The sequence below is a fragment of the Anguilla rostrata genome, chromosome 3, assembly GCF_018555375.3.
Source record: "Anguilla rostrata isolate EN2019 chromosome 3, ASM1855537v3, whole genome shotgun sequence".
Classification (NCBI taxonomy): domain Eukaryota; kingdom Metazoa; phylum Chordata; class Actinopteri; order Anguilliformes; family Anguillidae; genus Anguilla; species Anguilla rostrata.
In genome coordinates, this window is record NC_057935.1 from 67,376,725 (window position 1) to 67,398,497 (window position 21,773).

General features: G+C 54.1%; 1 protein-coding gene across 1 annotated transcript in view; it reads left to right on the forward strand.

The window, feature by feature from the left end:
* The window catches only part of pard3bb (par-3 family cell polarity regulator beta b), a 273,730-nt gene that overhangs the window by 97,967 nt on the left and 153,990 nt on the right, over positions 1-21,773 (forward strand). The window contains 5 exon segments of the mRNA XM_064329842.1: positions 3,554-3,645; positions 9,039-9,131; positions 14,649-15,208; positions 18,083-18,222; positions 19,689-19,817. Coding sequence (XP_064185912.1) covers positions 3,554-3,645; positions 9,039-9,131; positions 14,649-15,208; positions 18,083-18,222; positions 19,689-19,817 — 1,014 coding nt within the window.

Genomic DNA, 21,773 nt, shown 5'->3' on the forward strand with positions numbered 1-21,773 from the left:
GACAGACAATTTTATTTTATTATTTTTTTTGGGGGGGGGGGGGTGCAGGGGCAACTTCCCTCTCTTTAGATCCAGCCCTGATTCAGAATCATTCTGCTGATTCAGTGTTCCATACATTACTTGGGAGCAGCCTCATGAAAGGTGGAATAATACATATTATAATATCTGTGCCTCCAAGCTGCCACAATGTGTAGTTTTCTTTTAAAAAATGAAAAAAAGATTTATGTATTTCTGTTTAATCCAAGCAACCTTTTAGACCTCAGAGGTATTGGCTTTTTCTTGCAAAGAAGAAGCAAATATTCATTATGGAGACAAAGCAATGGTGCACAAGCTGGATATTAAATTGAAAGTTGAGTTGTGACCCAGTGTGCTGCCGCGGAGTGGTTTTGTGTTGTGTGAAAGCATTCGGCTTGTGCAAAATAATCACATCCATCTGTGTTTAGGGCACCAGATGGATATTGCTGCTCGGCTTTAGAAAAGAAAATCAGATATTGTTTTTCCCATTTAAAACTCCCAGTCCAGCATTGCGCAATGGGCTTCCACAATTAGGCATCACCTAGAAGTTGCGGTTTTGTTCTTTGTACTTCTCTTAGTTATGTTCCTCTTTTTTTTTAAGGGCAGCGAGCTTTAAAAAGATTTAAGATACTGTTTTTTTGCCATTGTCAAACTCCAGCCTAGTGTTGCACAGACCTTTTCCACAATTAAGGTTTAACGAGCCATAGCTCCCTTTACAAAAGTTTCACTACTTCAAGGACAACTTTTAATTTCCTCCGCGAAAACACATTCAGTAATGAATGTTCCTGTGTAATTATCTGTAATAAATAGCATTATACGTCATTGCACTTCACAACACAGAAACATCCTAGCATATTTCTCCTCGGTGATACGGTCTGTCTATTATTGATATATTTCTCGATGTGTTCACGCACCGAATATGATGCAGCTAATAGAACAATCAAAGCGGGCTTATCATTACTTAGCATAGCACTGTCTACCTTGTTGCGTTATTGAACGGTTTGATCAGCAGGTTAAACTCGCTCGCGGAGCCGATTAGCAGGACCAGGAAATGGATGTGGGGAGCGGTTTGTTAGGATGAAAGGCAGCTCGCTGGAAGATGGGAGAGAAACGGACCGTGTATCCGAGCGTTAGCGACGCAGGCGCCCGGCTCAATTACTTTAAATATTAGGCGGAGTCTGTGGGGCAGCCGTAATGAAAGTGTCCCGTTCGCGGACGGTAATCGCGTTTAACAGCGAGTATTTATCACGCTCTGAAAACCCGCGGTGGCACAGAAAACGGCGTGTCGGTGGAAGTGAGTAATGCGGGGAATCTGCTCAGGTGAATCCAATCTTCCCTCTGCTCTCCTGAGCGTTTTTAATTACTCTCCGCGCGCTCCGTGACCACTCGAGTTATTTCTGCTAGCGGCTTAAACGTCTTGTTCCCGCGGAAACCCTCTGTACACACGCAGGCACACACGCGGAGCGTTTGCTGGAGATCAATTTGTCTCGCGGAGATGACGGAAACGCTTTTTTTTCCCGCCGCGGAAAATCGGTAAACGATAGTTTAAAGTCCCGCTATGCTCGCGTCCTCATCCTTAAGATTATGACATGAGGGTGTTTGAATTGCCTCGTTTCAGCATTACTGTACCTGACTGTACTGTAGCAAGGCATGATGGGAACGAACCTTCCCCATCCCCATGGGGGAAGCATTGCAGGTTTAACCAAGCGGGCGGGCACGGGGTCTGGGCTGACAGATGGGGTATAGATGTGATGGGGTCAGAGGTCACGGGGAAGTACATTAGGGCCGGTGCGTAGCGGTCACCCCTCACACACACGCTGTCACACAGGGAGGGGGGAGGGGGGGGCACGCTGATGCATTACCCCCAGCACACATCACTCACCATCACTCACTGGCTCAGGGGAGTCCTGACAGCTGCCTCACCAGTGATTACTGCACCCCGCCCTGCAGACACACGGGCATATGCATACATACACACACTGCACACACACACAGACTGCACATGCCCACTGCACACATGTGCACACACACACATATGCATACACACACACTGCACGCGCACACACACACACACACACACAGACTGCACATGCACACTGCACACACGCGCACACACACACACACACATATGCATACACACGCACACACCGCACGCACGCACTCACACACGCACACACTCACACACACACACTGCAGGTACAGACACATACATACACCCACAAACACTCACTCGTGCCTGCACGCGCACACACACACACACATACACACACACAAACACACGCTTTAATATACCACATAGGAAAAGCAGGACTCCAAGGATAGTGATATTAAAAACAACGCTTCAGTTTCTGTTTCATATCTGTGTCTTAAATAATTGTGTGAAATGCGTGAATTTCTAATGGAATGTCAGACGTACTGAGCAAGCAAATCAATTTACCATGCCTGCTGTTTAAGATTAGAGTTTATTACCTTCTCTCCCTCCCTCTCTCTCTCTTCTCTCCTCTCTCTATCTCTCTGTCTCTCTCTTTTTCCTCTCTCTGTCTATCTCTCATCTCTTTCATCTTTCTGTCTTTATCACTGTCACTCACACACTCTCCTCTTACCTCTCTGTCTCTGTCACTCTCTCTCTCGCTCCAACACTCACTCCTCTCTCTCTCCCTCTCACACACACACACACTCTCTCTCTCTCTCTCCCCTATCTGTCTCGCTGGAGGATTAAGAGTGGCAGAGTTGAGTTGGCATCGATGGATGGCAGAAGTGCCCGGAACGCTGGCAGGGGGGTGCAGTCTGGTGACTGCCTGCGGGGTCATATGATCCATTGTGACTAATTAGGTTGTTTTCTGAAAAGTGGGTCACTTTTTTTTTTTGTTGCATATGTAGTATTATATTTTTGGGGCGGGGGAAGGAGGGTAGTAGAGGGTCCTGGCAGGGGGTAACAGGGTAGGGGAGGGGGGCCGGGTAGGAATGCCTGCATTCATCTCCACCCGGATGAGACAGATAGGAAGTGACAGGGCAGACACACACAGCCAGGCCCGGCCCATCGCTCGCCTACTTCTGTTTTAATTTCACATCGTATTTTATTTACTTCTGCCTGTCAGTTTCACTGTGTGTGTGTATGGTGCAGATCAGTCAGAAAGCAACCTGTACCCAGAGACAGAAAGGCAGTGAGAGGGAGGGAGAAAAAGGGGGGGGGGAACAGCGGAGGTGTGGTGGTTTTTTTGGGGTGCGCTTGTCTGCGGGGATGCTGGGATCGGCCTCTCAAGAGTCTCGCTCATAATCAGGCTGTGCCACCAGCAGCAGGCACCAAAGGGGAAAAGCAACAGGTACCACAGAGGAAGAGCAACAGGCACCACAGAGGAAGAGCAACTGGCACCACAGAGGAAGAGCAGCTGGCACCACAGAGGAAGAGCAACTGGCACCACAGAGGAAGGGCAGCAGGCACCACAGAGGAAGGGCAGCAGGCACCACAGAGGAAGAGCAGCAGGCACTGAGAGCAGTCACAGTGCCAGACTAAGACTTGGCTTGTGTGTCCTCGCAGGGCCCGAGCCTCACACTGGCAGACCCGGGAGAAGCCCAGGACCGGCCCCGAGCAGAGGGCCCCTACGCCAAGATGAGCCACATCACCACCAGGTAAGAGACGCCCGTGTGTGTGTGTGTGTGTGAGAGTGTGTGAGAGTGTTGTGTGTGTGAGTGTGTGTGTGTGTGAGAGTGTGTGTGTGTGTGAGAGTGTGTGAGAGTGTGTGTGAGTCTGAGAGAGTGTGTGTGTGTGTGTGTGTGTGCTCGCATGTGTTTGTGCGTGTGTGTGCATGATGTGTGTCCTTGTGTGTGTGTGTGTGTGTGTGTGTGTGTGTGTGTGTGTGTGTGTGTTTGTGCGAGTGCACGTGCGCGTGTGTGTGTGTTACTCTCCTGTTGTTTTTCCCTCCTCTCTGCTATTAACGAGGGTTTAATTTCCCCATATTTATTAGAGCGATCCAGGCCCGTGTTGAACTTGCATATCAAACGCTAAATCATTAGGCAACTACAAAAGCTGGCAGAAACGGGATCAGAAAACAAGCAAACAGACGCATCGCTGAGGAGCTCTGGCTGTGCGGCGGATAATGAGCTGGTCTGAGATTACCGGCCACCCGCCCTCTCTCTCTCTCCCTCTCTCTCTCTCTCTCTCTCTCTCCCTCTCTCTCTCTGTTGTCCTGCTGCTCTAAAATCCCTCAAATATGTGAGACCCTCACACAGGGGCCATGGCCCTGGCCCTTTCCCGTCTGTTCCTGGACAGCCACATCCAATCACTGTCCTCTCTGTCCTGTTCTGCGACAGCACCATCCAATCATCGTCCTCTCTGTCCTGTTCTGCGACAGCACCATCCAATCACTGTCCTCTCTGTCCTGTTCTGCGACAGCGCCATCCAATCACTGTCCTCTCTGTCCTGTTCTGCGACAGCACGATCCAATCACCGTCCTCTCTGTCCTTTTCTACAACCGCACCATCCAATCACCGTCCTCTCTGGCCAGTTCTACGACAGCACCATCCAATCACAGTCTCCTCCGTCCTGTCCTGGGACCACAGCATCCAGTCACAGTGGCTGAACGAGACTGTGCTCAAAGCCAGCAGCAGCGGCAGTGGCCGTCCTCCTTGCGCAGAGCTCTCAGTGAGCAGCAGTCTGTCCGCACCGTGTCTGTGTGCTCGTCCGGGCGATGAGGTCACTTAGGACAAGGTGCTCCGATGTAAAATAAACTCATGAATACATTCATGGAGTCAAGAGACAGGAAACGCAGCCTGGCTCTGGAGATGGGAGGTGTGATGGGGAGAGGTGTACAGTAGAGCGAGTGTGTGTGTGTGTGTGTGTGTGTGTGTGTGTGTGGAGCAAGAGAGAGAATATATTTATATATATATATACAGAGAGAGAGAGAGAGATAGTTTGCTGAGCTGTTTAGTCTCCCCTAGTCTGGAGAGATTCTGATAGCCTGACCCCTGTCAGATTCACAGGGCACCTCTACCCGAGCCCTGCTCCCTAGCAACCCGCCGTAACCATGGAGCCCGGTGCGACGCGAGGCGCTGTCACTCCGAGCCCGAACTCAAACCGTAGAAGCCGACAGACGGTGGAAGGGGCCGCGGCGGCGGCGGCGGCGGCTAAACGATCCTTGAAATTGGCAGAGGAATTAAATAAATAAGCGCGAGTCTGAGGCGGGATCGACCGCCGCGCCTATAAATACTGCAGCCGCTCGGGCGGAAGAGGGGCGATGAGGCTTGTTCCCGCGGACCCAGCCGCGCGTTACCACGGCGGCGGCGGCGGAGTCGAAGCTGGCGTTCCCGAAGCGGACACGCCTGACGGGCAGTCGCATGGGCGGCGGCTGGGTGGCGGCTGGGCGGGGGGGCGGGTTTGACGGACGGGAGAGGTGGACAGAAAATGGCGGGCTGTCTAATGGCCCCGCCCCTCCCGACCCAGAGGAGCCAGCCGTAACGCGTCGGATTGGCTGTCAGATTTCAGGGCACTTTAGGGGCGTGCCGTGAAGCAGCCGTGTGCGTGTGTGTGTGCGTGTGCGTGCACAGTCAGGTACAGAATTACTGGCGCTGTTGCTTAAAATGATGTGGACGGAAAGGCGATATGAAATAAATAACTTGGATAATGAGCTATATTTTATGCTCAAATGTATGGGACGCTATGCACTTCTATTCTAATACAATTATTTGTAAAAGAAAAATTGTTTTATTGAGTAATGTTTATTGCCATCCCAAGAGATTCTTTGAGGTAGTTAAATCTGGAATGAAATTGTGCTTATTTATGTTAATCTCAGTCATTGTGGTCTTCCTCCACTTCCTGTTTCACTGGTTCATTAAAATGAGGTAACAGTCGTTTTGCAACAAAAAACCAAAAACAAAACCCCTTTTGTGGCTAACCTTTGTCATGGTGGAGCTCAGGGAGAATTAGCTCTGAAAGGATCACTTCTCCATTTTGGGTACGGGTCCCCTCCCTGTGCAATGGAGGCGTATATGTTACAGGTCAGGACGAGCATGAAAGGAGGATGTTCACCCTTTGAGGTGTGAGGTCACAGATGCGTGATTGGAATGTTCTTAACTGAACATTCTAATGCTGATGTCACAATCACCGCTGGTGTTCTGGAACACTGACTTAGACTGTTGAAAAAGCCCTACTCTCCAAAGGGCTGAAGTAAAAGAGTGGTCAGTACTCTATTTCTGAATATTTGCTCAGTATATTACACTGACTTGAGGTCTTTGGGTCTTGTGCATGACTTATTGTGATGTTCTTTCTTTGATTTTGTTCGATTGACTGGGAGCTGGTGAGCTTCGGTGTTTTAGAGCAAATTGTTGATGACTTTGATGTCTCACACAACTCTCCGTGTATCCAGCCCCCTTGCGATTGGTTGAGAAGGACCAGGTTCTCGCCATTTCCAGGGTGGGTTAGGGTGACTCCGGCTCCCCCCCCCGGTGTGAGTGACAGCTGTAGTGTGTGGGCGAGGCGCTGTGTCGCCTTAGCGACAGTAATGAGGTTCGGCGGCTGATCCGCGTCGGTCGGCTCACCGGGAGGGCGCCCCGCTCTTGGCCCCCTCGCTCTCTCTGCTCTCTCTGCTCTCTCTCGCCCGCGCACGGCCCTCGCTTTTCTTGTGGCTGGCGGATTCCCGCCACACGCAGCCGCGCCCCCTGGCGCTAACCGCTAACAAGCGGCGGCGGCGGGCGCCCGCAGGCTTGTTTGTCGCCGCGGATGTAAAATCGGGTTATCCCCCCCGCGCGCTGACCCCGCTAGGGGCTAACGAGGACGCCGCCGCCGCGGTCTGAGGCCGCCGCGCAGCCTCGCTAACGAGCCCCCTTCTATGAGCCGCGGCGCGCGCCGCGCAGGGACGCCGGGTCTGGAGCGCGGCGTTCGGAGAGAGACCACAGGGACGCACGCGCGTGTGGGCGGCGGCGACCGGAGGAGCGGCCTGGTCTGGGGGAGGGAGGGACGACTCAAAACGAAACGGAAGCTGATTGGTGCTCCCACATGGGGGGGGCCTGTTTGAGTGGAGCTTAAGCACTTCCTGGAGCCCCGGCCCTGATCTCTCCACAGGGCCACAGGCACCTCCGGACCCCTCACTACTCACTGCGACTCAGTGCCAAGCGCTCATCGTAATTAATCACGTGGTGATAATCTTAAACAAACGGGCGGCCATGTTGAGGTGGAGCGGGAAGGAGGGCCTCTTACTCACCCAGCCTCCGCTGGGCAGCCCGCCCTCAGGTCAAGCGCAGACCTTCGTCTTCCTCGCCGCTCTTTGTTGTTCCGAGCACTTCCTGTGAAGCTCTCGGGGACTTCGCCACTTTGGAGATTAGGCTGGAAAGGCATGAGAGCCATGCTTCAGGTAATACGTGCTTTCTTCTTTTTCTCTCTCCCTCTCTCTCTCTCTTTGCTTTTATTCCATTTTCTGGGTTTTGCTGAGAGGGAGATGGGAGGGCACCTGTACTCCTGACTCTGTCAACAACCCCCCCCCCTCCCCTCCCCTCCTCCACCCCTTACCTTCCCTCGCTCCTCTCCTCTCCTCTGTCGCTCTCTCTCTCGCTCGTGGTCCCCCGCTCCGTAAGTGAGCAGGTCCACCGTTTGTTTGGCCGTTAACGCAGGCTGTTGGAGCGCAGCTGCAAATGGGTTTGAAGTGCGTGTGGAGGAGAGGCTCGAGAGGGTGGCGCGGGCTGGGGGGGGGGGGGGGGGGCAGGGAGCTGTATTTGGCTTACTCCCCCCCCCCCCCTCTTCCCGCCACCCCCCTTTTTTATATTAATGCATGTGGTACTCATTAAGCCCTCTTAATTAATTCTCCCGCCCCCCCCCGCCTTTCTGAGCGCTGAGCAGGTCTCTTTGATATCCCCCCTGTTTTCGCCTGGCCCTGATTAATTGAAACTTCTGCTGTGCTGATGAAGTTGCACTTCAGACCGAGGCCCCGATTGTTTTTCCTCCAACCCGCACAACACCTCCCCCCCTCCTCCGTTTTTCGCCCGTTCCCTCCTTCCTCGTTTCACTCTCTCCCTCGTTCCCTCCCTCTCTTTTACCCGGGCCCAGCAGTCTGATATCACGGGCGTCCGATCCCGTCCCCTCATCAGAACCCCGTCACCGGGCTTCAGGAGGACCGCGGCGTTTCGGTTCTGCTGGTGCCTCTCGTTTGCCGAGCCTCACCGGACCCCGCGGGATCCTGACGGCCTAAACGTGAGACTCCAGGCTGATCGATTCCTGACGAAGTCGGATCAATCACAGGGAGCGTGCTGAGGGAGACAGGAGCCGACTTCTGTGCAAGCCATTAGGTGAGGTGCCTTAGAGTGTCCCTAAATATGGTGAGCGCACTGAGGCCAATCTATGGGTTTCTCACAGCAAGTGGGGCATGCCCAATCATATGGGAGCGTGCCTGTAGTGTGCCCAATCATATGGGAGCGTGCCTGGAGTGTGCCCAATCTAAGGAGGTAGCCTGAGTGCGCCCAATCATAAGGGACGTCGATGTGCCACTGGAGCGTGCCTGGAGTGTGCCCAATCATAAGGGAGCATGCCTGGAGTGTGCCCAATCATTGTGTCGCCTTCGCTGTTTGTTGCATGCTGTTATGTGCGGAGAGCGCTGGATTAGACGGGCTGGTTTATCCATGTAAACAGCAGCTGATGGGCTCTTTGTTCCTACTGGTGTGCACCCGTCAGAACTGACACTGCTCTGGAGACTCAGCGAATGAGGGAACAAGGGGAAGTGGCAGCCTGCGAGAGAGAGAGGGATGAAGGGAGAGAGTGAGGGATGGAGGGACGGAGGGAGAGAGTGAGGGATGGAGGGAGAGAGTGAAGGAGGGAGGGTGGAGGGAGGAGGGAGGGAGGGAGAAAAGCTCAGTGCAGTGCATGTTGGGAAGCTCGACATTAGAGGGAGAGAGAGCTTCGCCCCTCTGTCTGTGCTTTCCGTCTCTTCTCCTGTCTGAACTCCCTCTGTGTTTATCACCCCCCAGTGCCCCGAGCGTCCATGGTGTCGCCCACGGCGACGGCAGAAAGCTGTGATGTAATGTGATGTGTGTCTCCGCAGCAGGATGACCAAGACGGTGGAGATCAGCGGAGCGGGAGACCAGGGCCCGCTGGGGATCCACGTGGTGCCGTACTGCTCGTCCATGAGCGGCCGGTGAGAGAGAGAGAGACGCCAGAGCTGCTTCCTCACTGCTGCTCCTCTTCCTCTGTCTCTCCTCTACAGCTCTGTGCTCATCATTATGCTGCCAATCAAGTTATCAGCTTTCAACACACACACACACACACACACACACACACACACACACAACACACACACGTACACACACGTACCACACACACACAAACACATACACACACACACACACACACACACACACACATACACACACACACACACACATACGCACACACACACACACGTACACACACACACACACACACACACACACACACACACACACACACACACAACACATGTGTTTGTGGGGCGTGTATGTAGGGGCGACACAGCTCAGGAGGTAAGAGCGGTTGTCTGGCAGTCGGAGGGTTGCCGGTTCAAACCCCCGCCCTGGGCGTGTCGAAGTGTCCCTGAGCAAGACACCTAACCCCTAATTGCTCTGGTGAATGGGAGGCATCAATTGTAAAGCGCTTTGGAAAAAAAAATTACCATCCATTTACGTGCACACAAACACACACACTCACACAAACACATGCACACACAAACGTGCACATACACAAGCAAACGTGCACACGCACAAAGACACATACAGATACACAGGCACCCCTGTGTGCACACAGACGCACACACACAGACACACACATACGTGCACACACCTGATCCTGCCATATGCTGCCTTTTCCATAAGCACTCCAGCCCCACTGATCTGTTAAACTGTCTGGGAAACATCTGCAGGACATGAAGGTATTTTTATGGAGTTAGTAATAGTTTAGGGAAAGCGCTGTTATTACAGTAGGAGGAGGAGGTGGGGGGGGGGGGGGGGATGATCTCACAGGACGCCGCTGGACCGTGACACGGGGGGGGGGTCAGAGGTTAAGAGGAAGCGTGGAGGTCTGTTTTCACGCATTGATGGCCCTGCTGTAATGGCCTTCTCTGTGAGCACGCTGCCCCAGTAAAAGGCTCTGCCCTTTGAAGGCATTCCGGAAGGGGGGGTGTGTGTGGGGGGGGCGGGGCTGCCACGGCTCGCAGGGAAACTCATTAAGACGTTTTTGCCGGGGGAAGATGAGAAGGGTTAAAAGTTAAGTACAAGGAGCAAAGGGGACAGGAGTGCTCCGTGCGGGGGGGGGGGGGTTCCTTGAGGGAAGAGGATTCTCTTCCTGGGCAAGCGGGAGAGGAAACTGCTCTCCTGGGTCCCCCTCTCTATCACTGGAGCTGAGAAGATTGATTGAGGCCCAGAAGATTCAGTTTACCCTCAAAGATTCAGTGAAGCACAGAAAGAAATGCACAGAAAACCAGCGGACTCTGCGGCCCGCCAAGGGTTTGAGATCCCATCTCTGTTTAATCCCACCCACCATCGGCCCCCCCCCCCCACCCACCCATCCTGTCTGTCCCACCCATAAGGGGGCGGAGCTCTCCAGCTGACTTGTTCTAGGCGCACTTCGGACACAAAGGCCCCCCAAGCCCTGCTAGTCCCCTCAGCCGCACGCTCCTGTCAGTAACACCCGCTGATGACATCGACTGCAGCCGTGATGTCACGGCCCCCCCGTTTCAGCACAGCCGTGATGTCATGCCCCCCCCCCACCCGTTTCAGCGCAGCTGTGCGTCAGGGGCCCCGTAAAAACCCGGCGGCTGCCTGAAGCGGACGCGATTAGATCTGCGGCCTGCTCTTCGTATGGCTGTCAGCGCTCTTCAGAGGAGAACATACGGCCTGGTCCTCGTTCTGATACTCGCTCCCCCTTTTTTTAAACAAAGCAGACCTTGGCGCAGCGGAGATCAGACAGCCATTCAGAGCGCGCGCGCAGATCAAAAGGCCCGGCCCCGGCCGTATCGCTGGCGCTGAGATACGGAGCTGAGATACGCGTCTGTGCGCCTCAGCGTCTGAGAGCGCTGCAGGAAGGACCGCCGTGAGGCGGCCGTTCGGCTTCGGGTGCCGAATGGGGAACGGGACGGAGAAAATGGCCGCCGTGCTGTGGAGATCATGAGGGCTCCTACAGCTAACTAGCGCTGAGCACTGCTGATGCCTGTTAGCACTGAGAATGGTGGATAACCTGTCAGCACTGAACATGGTGAATACCCTGTTACCCCTGAACATGGTGAATACCCTGTTACCCCTGAACATGGTGAATAGCCTGTTAGCACTGAACATGGTGAATACCCTGTTAGCGCTTAGCATGGTGGATGCCCTGTTAGCACTGAACATGGTGAATACCCTGTTACCCCTGAACATGGTGAATACCCTGTTAGCACTGAACATGGTGAATACCCTGTTAGCACTGAACATGGTGAATACCCTGTTAGCACTGAACATGGTGGAATGCCCTGTTACCCCTGAACATGGTGAATACCCTGTTAGCACTGAACATGGTGAATACCCTGTTAGCACTGAACATGGTGAATACCCTGTTAGCACTGAACATGGTGGAATGCCCTGTTAGGACTGAACACAGTGGGTAGCCTATTAGCACTGAACACGGTTTATAGCGTCTGAACGCCATGCAGAATGAGGGGCTGCTGTGAAACACTGCCAGGCTGCCACATGTGTGGCGCTCTCCTCACCCCAGAGATCAGGAGGAACAGGGGAACATGTGGCCCCCATTGATAAGCCTCCAATCTGCCGTCCCAGGGTGCACCTCTCTGAGCCCTTATCTGCGCGATACTGTTCAGGATGACTTTCCACAGAGGAAGTTCTGCTTTGGAAACAATCTGCAGAAATGACGTCTTTACATTGCCCTGGTAGCGGGAGTCTTCCTAAAGTTATCTGCGCTCTTTTGAATGTAACCTCTACTGGTCTTTAACAGTGAGGAAACTGCAGGCCTTGCACTGTGCCTCAAAAACTCCAAGACCTTTGTCCCAGAATTTGGTTTGGTTAAGAGAATGTGAACACTTGCTTTGTGGGCATTGTAGTTCTATTTAAAGACCCCATACAATGCTCTGTGCTCTCTGGGGATTGTAGTTCTATTTTAAAGAGCATGGCTCTCCAGGGCCTCTGTTTCTCTCGGGCGGGGCTGTGATCTTGCTTTCACAGAGCAGGGTCTGGCGCTTCCCGCGTAAAGCTACTGTGAGCCGAACCCACCTGTTGGCGGCTTTGTGAGCTGAACGTGCTGTTCGTAACCTCAGGCCTTGTTCTAGGGCATTCTTGCCGCACAGACGCTGTACAGATTCCTGGGTCTTTGCGATGATCTGGGTGGCTTGTTCCATTCGGTTCACCTACACTAACATCCGCTAGTTTATATACTCTAGAGATTATGGTAAAGATGAGTGAATCTGTGCCACACACAGACACAGAACAAGACAGCCCTACCTGACCTGTGGTAGGATGCCGGTGTCTTATAGGCTGCAGGTTTTTGTTGTTAATCACCGTTTGATTGGTCAATTAAAGCTGATGATTACACAGTTAACGGACCTCACCTGGTTTCTCGGGTCTGAAATTTGTCGCTGATTTTAAGGTGAAATTGGAAAACCAGCAACTGCTGCTGCCTGCCCAGAACGGAGTTGAGAACCTCTCCTCTATACTGTCAAAAAGCATTTGGTGGATGTGTTATTATTTATTATGTATGTTTTTTTTAATGGTGTGCAGAAGCAGCCAGGAAGCAGATGTTAAATGGCCTCTCAGATGCCCATTTGGGTAATTGTGGTGGCTGGGCTGCAAATTGCAGGAGTATGTGTCTGCATGTTGTGGTTGATAATGCCGCACAGTGTTTATCTGTAATGACACCTGACATTAGGAACAATTTGCAGGACATAAGAAGCACGTTTTTTTAAAACAAGGCTTCCGTAAAAAAATGTTGTAATATGAAATTGGTGCTTTGTTACTTGTTTGCCTGCTTGCGTTGTTGGTGGTAATTTTGCGAAGCACCGGTGTCGCGCATCGGCACGGAGTGTTGTTTCCGAAGCCATTTTGTCGCCGGAGACATCTGTCACGCACCGGCGTCGGGGGGGGGAGAGTGGCGGGGAATTGCGTTCGCTGCTTTTTTCGGTTTGCGGTCCGTGGGAAAATGAAGCGGGGCGGCGTTGGCACTTCCGCGCTCCTGTCCTTTGAGCTGCGGCGCTGCGTTTGTTTGCCGCTGTTTGTTGGGAAATATTTTCTGTGTGTGGGCAGCAGGTGTGAAATCCTTTCAGCGGGCTTGTGATTGGTTCCTCACTCCCTCTCCTCTTACAGTGCTTCAGAAGAGACTGAGGAGAATGAGGGGACTGTGGTAGAGTTAGACCAGAGTGGCAAATTTAGGGCATCATGGCAGATTTAGGCCTGCGTGGAAGACTTGGGGCGGAACGTGAACATCAGACTGAACATCGGTGCTTCTCATGACGAATCAGATTGCTTTCAGCTCTTGGCACCAGGGTATGTCCATTTCATTGTTGTGTCATATGGTGTCTTTTTTGCAATGACAAATGTTACGCATTCATGTGTGTGCGTGTGTGTGTGTGTGTGTGTGTGTGTGTGTGTTTGGCAGTGTCTGGTGTGTGCGTCTTGTCTGGCGTGAGGTGCGCCGTGTCAGGTGTGTATGTGGCTATTTCGTTCAGGTGTGTGATGTGCATGTCATGAGCTGTGCTGTGTGATGTCTTGCGTGTAAGTGCGTGTGTGGTGGTTGTCGTGCTTGATGTGCGATGGCCGGCCTCTCTGCAGTTTGGGCCATTCGCGGTGGGAACCTCCAAGAGGAGCTTCAGAGGACGATGCATGTCAAATCACCGGCTGATGGACAAGTCTCGCGCATAGCCGCTCATGAGCCCTCCTCGCGTGCTCTGTTCTAAGCGGCCTATCAGAGCGCTGCATCTCCCCCCCCCCACCTCCCATCAGGCTGTGCTCCTGCCGCTGCTCATCGCAGTGCAGCACAGCCCCATTTAGGGCCATCACAACGCCGGACGGACATCAAAAGGAGCGGGGCGGCAGCCATTAGAGCGCGGGGCTTTTTGGAAGAGCGCGCTCCCTCCTCCGCGTGCGCCCATTAAACGCGGGGGGGGGGTAGGGGGGCGGCGCAGGGGGCGGGGGGGAGGGCCTAATGTTCGCCCCCGAAGCGGCGGGCTGAAAGCCTCGGCGGCGTGCGATCGCGGTAACGGCGCGGCGGTCGCCGTGGTTGCGTTAGCGGGTTAGCGGCGCGGCGGGCGGAGGCTCTAAGATGGCGGTGCTCTCCGCCCGCGGCGCGGTGTCACCGGAGAGCACGGCTCTTCGGCTCAGACCCGCCGCGCTGCTGCTAGCCGGCGCTATTACGCGGCTATTTCTGCTCGCAAAATGGACGTTTTACTGCAGACAGCCCGCGTGGTGATTACGCTCGCTCCCTTCAGGTTCCCTGCTGCCTGCGCTCTGTGGGAGAGCAGGCTGGAGTAGAGTAGTCGCAAAAATGTAAAAAAAAATAAAATTGGCCTGCTCCATTTTAAGTGCATTGAACAGCCAGCGGGCCCATTCTCCAGCTCCTGAGTGATGTGGTGTCCTGTCAGATGTGATGATGTCACAGCCTTTAACCCCGCCCTCCCCCCCCCTCCCCCCTCCCCCCGCAGGTCACAGGACGTGTTCCGGCACGCCATGCGCTCCCCCGTCGTGCGGCTGGAGGTCGTGCCCGCCGCCAACAGGGACCGCTACGAGAGGGGCCTGATCGGGCAGCTCTTCGGCCCCGAGGGGCCCGAGCCGGGGCCCCCGGGCCCCAGGGTGAAGGCCCCGGTCCCGCTGAGGGTGAAACCCTTGGAGCCGCCCGCCAAAATCGCCGAACCGCCATCCAGATCCGCCGAACCGGCGTCAAGAACTGCCGACCCGCCGTCCCGAGCAGCCGAAGCCTTGTCCAGATTCACCGAACCGCCAACCAGAACCGCAGACCCGCCATCCCGAGCAGCCGAAGCCTTGTCCAGAGTGGCGGAGCCCGCCGTCCGCGCGGGCGAGCCTCAGGCCCCCCACCACCCCCCCGAGGGCCGGGCCTCCGCCACCCCGCCCCCCTCGGGGCTCCCGGCAACACCCAGGGGGGGCGACGACAGCCCCCTGCCCAGGGGCAGCCCCGCCCTCTCCCCCCTCGTGGGGTTCGCCAACAGGAAGGGGGGCAAGCGGCTGAAGATCGACCTGAAGAAAGGTACGTCCAGCACCCCCCCCCCCCATTCTGACTTAGACTCATCATGGCAGCGGATGGAAAGTTTGACCCAAGTTTGTGGGGCTCCCTGCAAGTGCCAAGTGCATTAAAAAGTTTATTTAAAAATCAAACACTTCCTAGCCCCCCCCCCTGGCCCCTCCCTGGAGAACAGTCAGTCAGGGGGGAACGGCCGCTGTAAGCAGGTTTTTACTTTAGAATGTAGCGCACCTGCTGAAATGGCGCGGGGGTGTTTTTCTGAGCATGGTAATGATGGCGCATTAGGGCTTCTTTATGGCCTGGGCTAGTCCTGGCGCCGGGGCAGGGGGATGGGGGCGGTTTATTTAGGCCCATCCGTTACCCAATTGCCTCCGCTCCTGTCCCCGCTGCGGAGGCGGCCCCACCAGCGGTACAGACGGAGCATCGATTTCCCTCCCCGCGCGCAGTCTATCACGCCCTCATTGATCGGGCCGCAGTGATTGGTGATATGAATTTATCGCCCGGGGGGGGGAAGGTGCTGACTGTAAAGAGGCAGTGCTAAATCCGGGGTGTGACCCGCGCTCGGGGGTCCGGGACGCTTGTTTTCGGACGCTGAGCGCGCTCGTGTGGCCTCTGGAGCTCTGCGGCCCGTTCCCCCGGCGCCTCCGTCGTCTCCCCGCCTCCTGTCCTGCGCCTCCTCCTGGCCTCCCTCTGCTCTCCTGTACTCCTGCTGCCTGCCTAACCCTTCTCCTCCTCCTTAAACATATACCTCCTTTATCCTACTGTCCTCTCCTCCACCATTGCTCCATTTTTCCTGCTTCTTCTCTCCTTTACCTTCTCTCCCTCCTTTCTGCTCCCCTTTCTCCTCTGCCTCCTCTTCACCTCCACCTCCTCTCTTGTACCTTTGGGTCTACCTGTCTCTCTCTCTCTCTCTCTCTCGCTCGCTCTCTCCCTCTCTCTCTCACACACACTCCCTCTCTCCCTCCCTCCCTCCCTCTCCCTTTCTCTCTCTCTCGCTCGCTCTCTCCCTCTCTCTCTCCCTCTGTCTCTCCCGCTCTCTCTCACACACGCTCTCTCTCTCGCTCGCTCTCTCCCCCCTCCCTCTCTCTCTGTGGCAGGTGTGTGGGGGCCCCAGCTGTGTAAACCAGCGGTACAGTTACAGGTTTGCGTATCTCTCCCCCGAGGGGATTGTGGGTACCTGGCTCAGTGTGACAGCTCGCGTGTTCCGGCTAATTTCCCTCCCGATTGCCTGGCGTCGCACCGAGAGCACGACGGCGGCGTGCTGCCGTTAGCCTTCCCCCTGCGCTGATGGCGTCTTTCAGCCCCGCGTAGGCTCCCGCGGTACCCGCACGCGCTCAGTTACACACGCTCAGCTCCTTTACACACGTTCCGTTACTCTCTCCGTTACTCGCTCCTTTACACACGTTCATATCCCAGCATGCCTTGCTTCGCCTCACCCCCTACTTACCCCCCCAGTCACCTTGTGATCTGTTCACACGTGAAATTAAACTGTTGCCTTTAAGCCCAGACCCCTCTAATCCCTCACCCCGCCCCCCTCACCCTTCACCCCCTCCCCCCTGTGGAAACGTACATATCGCCCTGGCCCTGCCAGGCTGGAGAACCACTCTTCAGCTTTAGGCTCTGGAGGTTTAAGAGAAGATTCCGGTGGGATTTGGTAAGCCAGAATCAGAATGCCCGGTACTGCCGGTTAAATATCCCGCCCTGCGGTACGGGCACGCACGCTGCTCCACGCCCCACCCCCCCCCCGTCTGAGGCTCCGAGAACTTACCGGAAAGCTCCAGGCGTTCATGAGGTGACATCATCCTTTCGTTATTAGTGAACGAGGCGAACGGACGGATGGTGGCGGGCGGGGGGGGGCCGGGGGGGGAGGGGGAAATAGGGGGAACTTAATCAATGAGTGTCACCGCGAGCGGAGCCTGAGGGCTGTTTTACGGCCGCTTGCTAATCTTTGAATGGAAGGCGCGCGCTCCATCGTCAGCGACTCCGGGAAGACGCAGCGCTTTTTAAAAGACGTTTAAAAAAAAAAAAAAAACAAACGCTCCTCTTCGATCGCGCAGAAACGATCGAGGCGGAAGCGCGCTGTCGCTGTTTACCTCGGCAGGCGTAAACACGGGTTCGGTGTTTTCGTTTCCGTTTCACGCCGCTGTGAAGCTCCAGATGTTGTCGGAGATGCCTGCCGCCCGTATCTGTGTGCAGATCTGTCTGCCGTGAGCCGCAGACCTGCCTGCCGCTCTAGTCTTGTGGAGGAATTGAGGCGCGTTGTTTGTAGCAAACGACTGCGCCTTTGACATGAATGTTTGCGTTTGGTGGTTTTATAAATTCGTGCACCGTGTCATCATGTTAAAGTGAAGTACAGGGAATCAGTAGTGACTGCTTCCCAGCTGCGTATCGCTCTGAGTTTACTGCCCATATCTATGCAGCAGATTCAGACCCACCTGCTGCTTATAGCTCTGGGTCCTCTGTCCCTTTCACACCTCCTATAGCATTCACCATTATGGTGTAGGTTTATGTGCATATGGACTACTGCTGTAGGTTACGATGCTTATGGTCTGACCATCTCTGCTCCACTCCTAAACCTTTACATACAGTATGTGCTTTCTGTAAGTTACTCTGGATAAGAGCAGTCGCTGTTTTATCAGACAGGGCATTTGCAGCTGTCAGTGTTTTCTGTGCTTGTCCATGACAAATAAACTAAAATACAAGTTGTACAGTAAATAAGCACCTAAGTGTGTCTGGAAGTGGCGTTTGGAGATTTGGTGCTTTTCTGAAGGTCTGCTGGGTCCAGGCTCGCCCCATCCTTTCCGCCAGAATGTGCCGGCAGCTTTCCAGCCATCGCTCACCCGGACGCTCCCCCCCCCCCCCCGTCCTCTCTCTCCGCAGGTCCGGAAGGGCTGGGCTTCACCGTGGTAACCAGAGACTCGTCCGTGCACGGGCCCGGACCCATCCTGGTGAAGAACATCCTCCCGCGTGGGGCCGCCGTCAAAGATGGCCGCCTGCAGTCTGGGGACCGGATCCTGGAGGTGAGTCTCTTTCAAGGACACTCAAGGTCATCTTACGTAAAAGATAAACCAGAAGTTAGAACACTGGGTTAAACATGGAAGCAATGTGGATGAGGCCATAGTCCTAAAACAACGACACAGGAGCAAAGTAAACCAAGAGGAACATCACTATAATAATAAAGGGAGGCATTACAGTGGACAACACAGGGAACCAGAGTGGTGTACAGTCAATTATGATGAGTCGGAGTGACTAGGTGTGTTTTGACCAGTGAAGACATCATCCGTGATTGATGTGTGACAGCTGTGAAACGGAGTGGGAGATGGCGACACGAAACCCCACAATTTAGACTCGTGTTTCAGTCCTTTCTCGTCGTCTTTGAGGAGTTTAGTAACGCCCTCCATTGTGACTGTTGAGTTTCAGAAAAACTCCCATTGGCTTTGAAGACTTCCGATGATTAGTCTGTTTAGTTCCTCGTGTGGAGTGACACTGCGATCAGAAAGTTGAGGCTGTAGTACACAATGGAGGCTGGCGATGACGTTGTTATCAGTGCTTTTAATCAGGCTTATCTAGAGCAGGTGATTTAATTCTGGTCAGGGAATATTGCCTGATAGAGGCGTTCAGAGGCTGGGCCTTATTCATACCTGCCTGGAGATTTGTGTGTGCAGCGATTGTAAGTTAATAGGCCGTCGGAACACCCCCCCGCCCCCCCCCGGTTGGGCACATGAGACGCATTACCCCCTTTCAGGAGTAAATTAGCCTCTTTATGGCAGAGCACGAGCACCTGGATGCTGCCGGAGGAAGATAAATAGGCCGCTCTGCCTCTCTACATATGTAACCGGGGGAAACGGACCGTTTGAATGCATTACGCAGGGCCTATTATTCAGAGCTAAATATATGGCAGTGCTGTTGAGTAATCTGCTCAATAACCTGATGCTTATTAGCTCCCTGGCCTGCCAAGGTTGTGCGATTGTGCGGTGCTTACAGTATAGCGGGTTGTGTAATTTATTGCGTTATCCTCTCTTTAGTGCGTTGTTGAGGCCGCGGAGGCCCAGGGCCCGCTAGCGGGGGGGAACCCGAGGCCCTCCAGCCGATTGGGAGCCACAGCCCGCGCGTGTGTGTGTGTGTGTGTGTGTGTGTGTGTGTGTGTGTGTGTGTGTGTCTCTGCTGAGAGGTGTGGCTGCAGCCTGTTTACCTGCCCGGCAAAAAAATACAGCGTGCTGTTTGTGCATCAGTGTCATAAATATATGAACCTGCATGTCTATGATGTGTTTAGGGTCCAGTACAGGTGTAAGGGACATGTATAGGGTCCTGTACAGGTGTATGAGATGTTGTGTATAGGGTTTAGTACAGGTGTGTGTGTATGACATGTTTACGGTCCAGTGCAGGTGTATGAGTCGTGTTTTGGGTCCTGTACAGGTGTGTGTGGTGTTGTATATGGGCTCCAGTAGAGGTGTATGACACACCACTGTCCCCGCTCTGTCCCCAGGTGAACGGTTTGGACATCACGGGCCGCACGCAGGAGGAGCTGGTGGCCATGCTGCGGAGCACCAGGCAGGGGGAGACGGTGTCCCTGATGGTGGCCCGGCAGGAGGAGATGTTCCTGCCCAGGGAGCTGGTAAGGACCCCCCCCCATACCCCCCCCTCCCGGTACAGCTACAGTCGGGATCCACACAGTGATGAAGCAGTACCTCGTCTCCTCCTGGAGCTCTGTAGCGATAGGCTCCCAGACTGCCCTGCCTGTGTGTGTGCTGCAGTGCTCAGAGACCCAGGGCTCTGCTCAGCACGATGCACACGTCACAGGAGGGCGTGCCTTCTTACACCCTTCAGCTCTGGGTTACCACTGGAGGCAGTAGTAACGCCCACATTCTTCATGTCATCCCTCAGTGCTGGTCGTTGCTCTGTGAACCCCTACAGTGGTTTGATGGTCTGATTTATTACTTTTTTTTTAAATTGGGGTCTTTTTAGGAATTTAATCCGTTTAGCACTCGTAGTCCAGTGTGATTGTGTGCCCCGCTGCCTTACAGACGCCCAGTGGAATACCTGCACCCGTCTTACAGGAATTTCAGCAGGAGGGCCTGGGGTTGTGAGCCATACGAAAGGCTCTTTTGACCCTTTATGGTGAAAGACCTCAGATCAGACGTGTGATTAGAAGGTTCTTGACTGAACATTCTAACGCTGATGTCACAATCGCTGCAGGTGACTGAAAGCAGTGGAGTTCTAGAACACTGAATGAAAACATTCCAAAAAATCCTGCGCTTCAAATGGTTAAAATATCCCGTCTTTCCTTCTGTCCACTTCTCTTTGCTCCGAACGGGAGTGCAGTGGTGTTCATATCCACACCCAACCCACTTCTCTCTCTCCCTACTCTCTCTCTTCCCCCTCTCCCTCTTCTCTCTCTCTTCCCTCTTTCCTTATTCTCTCTCTCTTCCCCCTCTCCCAATTCTCTCTCTTCCCTCTTTCCTTATTCTCTCTCTCTTCCCCCTCTCCCAATTCTCTCTCTCTTCCCCCTCTCCCAATTCTCTCTCTCTTCCTTCTCTCCCTCTTCTCTCTCTCTTCCTTCTCTCCCACCTGCGGATCTGTATTGATGAGCATATACACGCGGTGTGGAGGACGTGGGTGGTGGGGTGGGGGGGGGCTTATGCTGTTTTAAAGGTCATGGGTGTAATAAGGGAGGGACTCAAATGGCTGCAGTCTGCACTCTGTATGTAGACAGGGTAGGCAGGCTTAGATATTATTAAAAATACGATAATCAATGGACCCTCAATTGAATTATTTTATTTGCATGATTGATGTCGAGCAAATGATGCAGAGCAATCTAATTACCCTGCTTACGTTGGGTTTGCATGATTGATGTGAGATGTATTAAGTGGATATTTTAGATGCACACTGACATTTACCTGCTTCCCTGAGGTAGATTAAGGTGAATCCTAAAGGGCATGTGTGTGTTTGTGCATGTATGTATGTATGTATGTATGTGTGTGTGTGTGTGTGTGTGTGTGTGTGTGTGTGTGTGTGTGTGTGTGTGTGCCTGTGCGTTCGTGCGTGCGTGCGTCTGCAAGCATCTGTGTCCGTGTCTCTCTCCCTCTCCCTCCCTCCCTCTCCTCTCTCTCTCTCTCTCTCTCTCTCTCTCTCTCCTCTCTCCTCCCTCCCTCCTCCTCCCTCTCTCTCTCTCTCTCTCTCTCTCCCTCCTCTCTCTCCCTCTCTCATCCTGCTGATGGTAATCTCTCTCTGGGGGGGAGTGTGACCCTGGCGTCTGCCTCGCTGTCGTTCCTCCAGACGGCCTTGTGGACGGGAAGCCCTGAGCTTCCTCTCTCTGTCCCTCAGGGAGACCCCCGCTCCTCCTCTCTCCCTGCTCCTCCTCTCTCCCTGCTCCTCCTCTCTCTGCTCCTCCTCACTCTGTCCCTCAGGGAGACCCCCGCTCCGTCCGTCTGTGAGAGCCGGGCTACTGCTTCACCCAGCAACACCTCCCCCTTTCACCCAGCGACACCTCCTCTCCCTGCTGATCCTCCTCTCCCTCTCTCTGCTCTTCCTCTCTCCCTGCTCCTCCGCTCCCTGCTCCTCACCTCTCACC